The 2,753-nt window shown below is 60.7% G+C and overlaps 1 protein-coding gene across 1 annotated transcript in view; it reads left to right on the forward strand.

The window, feature by feature from the left end:
• LOC101661694 (oxysterol-binding protein 2) overlaps nt 1-2,753 on the forward strand; it is an 8,210-nt gene that overhangs the window by 5,274 nt on the left and 183 nt on the right. The window contains exons 6-10 of the mRNA XM_045289555.1: nt 220-466; nt 1,922-2,042; nt 2,239-2,342; nt 2,416-2,511; nt 2,594-2,746. Coding sequence (XP_045145490.1) covers nt 220-466; nt 1,922-2,042; nt 2,239-2,342; nt 2,416-2,511; nt 2,594-2,746 — 721 coding nt within the window. The remainder of the gene's footprint in view (nt 1-219; nt 467-1,921; nt 2,043-2,238; nt 2,343-2,415; nt 2,512-2,593; nt 2,747-2,753) is intronic.

Here is a 2,753-nt window from a genome sequence, read left to right on the forward strand (position 1 = left end):
GCTGTGCCACCAACAGTAGCAGGGAGGTGAGGTTTGGGGGTGGGGGTGGGCTGCAGTTTTAGGATCTCCAGGGTGTCATCTGGGCAGGATGTCCTTCAACCCATGGGAGAAGCATTGCTGCTGGACTGACCCCAGGGCCCATGCTGGACAGTGTCTTATGGGCCTCCTCCGTGGCTGCCCAGGCACCACCGCCTAATCGCCCCGCCCCGCTCCCCCGCAGGTGAACTTTAATGAGCCCCTGTCCATGCTCCAGCGGCTGACGGAGGACCTGGAATACCACCACCTGCTGGACAAGGCGGTCAGCTGCACCAGCTCCGTGGAGCAGATGTGCCTGGTGGCCGCCTTCTCCGTGTCCTCCTACTCCACCACCGTGCACCGCATCGCCAAGCCCTTCAACCCCATGCTGGGCGAGACCTTCGAGCTGGACCGCCTGGATGACATGGGTCTGCGCTCCCTCTGCGAGCAGGTGTGCTCTGGGGCCAGGGCTGCCGCCAAGCCGTCCCCCAGGCACCAGGGACAGAGTGAGGTCAACAGGTTGTGGCCTCTGCCCTTGCTCAAGGGATCGACAGGGAGTCTGTCTGCTCCAGTGGCCGGGCCAGCTAGGGCAGGGACAGGGAGGGCGTGTGGAGGAGCAGAGGAGGCAGGCGTTTGCAAGGGCTGCTGGGAGTCCGCTGAAGCAGGCAAGTGTGGATCCAGAGGATTTGGCTGGATCAGTGAGTGCAGATCTGGGACTCGGAGGGAGGGAGGGAGGGAGGGAGGGAAGGGGTGCTGATGCTGTGGATGTGGATGTGGGGTGACGGGGGAGACGTTCCTAGCCTGACCCACTGTGTTAGTCCGGGTAGACTAAAGAAACAAATTCATGAGCACACATATGTGTATAAGGGAGAGTTTTATATAAAGGGTAACTGTACATTAAGAAAGCTTCCCAACCCAGCCCAGTCCAAGCCCTAAGTCCACTATTAGCCCATGTGTCCGATACCAATCTATAAAGTCCTCTTCAGACTCACGAAACACATGCAGTGATGCTGAATGCAGGGAATGGGACCTAGGTGGGCAGTGGTGTCTGTGGGGGCCTCGCTGTGGTGGGCCCTGTGTGGTGGCCAGATAAGGCCCCCCTCGGCCCGAGGCAGGGCACACAGTCAGCCACTCTGGAGCCCGGCTGGACTCGCTGGAGGCGTTACCCCGAGCAGGGCTCATCCAGGTCTCGGTAGCCCATGGTTAGAGATGTCTCCCTCTGCCGGCTGTGAAGATTACACAGGAAAAGGATCACTGCAGTGAAAGCATTCTTCCATCACGGGCGGCCTGAGGGACCAGGCCCTCCCATCACCCCACTGCACAGCCCAGAGCCAGGAGGTCAAACACATCAGACCTACCCTGTTTCCCCGAAAGTAAGACATCCCCTGAAAATAAGACCTACTTACAGTTTTGCCTCTCGCTGAAATATAAGGCATCCCCCTGAAAATAAGACACCCCCCAAAATAAGGCCCCCTGAAGCTACCGTAACTCTGGACTCGACCGTAGTGGCAGGCGCCACCGCGCAGCTCACTGTTGGCCACATTGCAGGCGGAGCAGACAGGAAGTGCGCGGTCTTTTTTAATAAAATAATAATAAATGTGTATCGTATTCTTCATGGAAAAATAAGACATCCCCTGAAAATAAGACCTAGCGCATCTTTGGGAGCAAAAATTATTTTTTCAGGCAAACAGGGTCGTTGTCCCACAGCAGCCAGGCAGGTCAGGACAGCCAGCTGGGCTGTAGGGCCCATGCCGGCTGGGCTTGTGGATGCGGGTGGACCATGGCCCCTGGGGGCTTCTAGGCCTGAGAGCTGAGCAGGGAGAAGGTACTGGGCAGGCCGTCTCACCTGGCCCAGGCCAGGTACCTGGTACTGCCGACGCTCACGAGGTTCCTGGGTCTGACCTAGGTGAGCCACCACCCACCGTCGGCGGCGCACCACGTCTCCTCCAAGCACGGCTGGAGCCTCTGGCAGGAAATCACCATCGCCAGCAAGTTCCGAGGGAAGTACCTCTCCATCATGCCCTTAGGTGAGCAGACTGAGGCGCTCCCGACGGACATCCTGAGAAGGGGAGACTGCCCCGACCCAGGAGCCAGCGGGGGGCCTCCAGCACCCCTGTGATGTTCCCCAGGGCCCCCCACCCCAGTCCCTATGAAGACAGGGCAGACTGTCCAGCACGCCACTCCAGGACCCTGGGCCGTGGCCTGACTTCCCACCTCCGCCAGGTGCCATCCACCTGGAATTCCAGGCCAGCGGGAACCACTACGTGTGGAGGAAGAGCACCTCGACCGTGCACAACATCATCGTGGGCAAGCTCTGGATCGACCAGGTCAGGGCCCCGCTGGGAGTGGGCCGGTGGGGGCGGCCACCAACCGGCCACCGACCGCCACCTCTCTCCGCAGACGGGAGACATTGAGATTGTGAACCATAAGACCAGGGACCGGTGCCAGCTGAAGTTCCTGCCCTATAGCTACTTCTCCAAGGAGGCAGCCCGGAAGGTAAGCGGGGCCTGCCGCCGCCTCGGAGCCTGGGCACCCAGGGTGGTTGCGGGTGCCAGTGCTGGTCCTGCCATGTGCCCAGGTGACAGGAGTGGTGAGTGACAGCCAGGGCAAGGCCCACTACGTGCTGTCCGGCTCGTGGGACGAGCAGATGGAGTGCTCCAAGGTGGTGCAGAGCGGCCCCAGCAGCCCCACGCTGGACGGGAAGCAGAAGACGATTTACCAGACGCTGCCGGCCAAGC

Source organism: Echinops telfairi, unplaced genomic scaffold, assembly GCF_000313985.2.
Source record: "Echinops telfairi isolate 266 unplaced genomic scaffold, ASM31398v2 ScPeMD7_29;HRSCAF=101, whole genome shotgun sequence".
Lineage (NCBI taxonomy): Eukaryota > Metazoa > Chordata > Mammalia > Afrosoricida > Tenrecidae > Echinops > Echinops telfairi.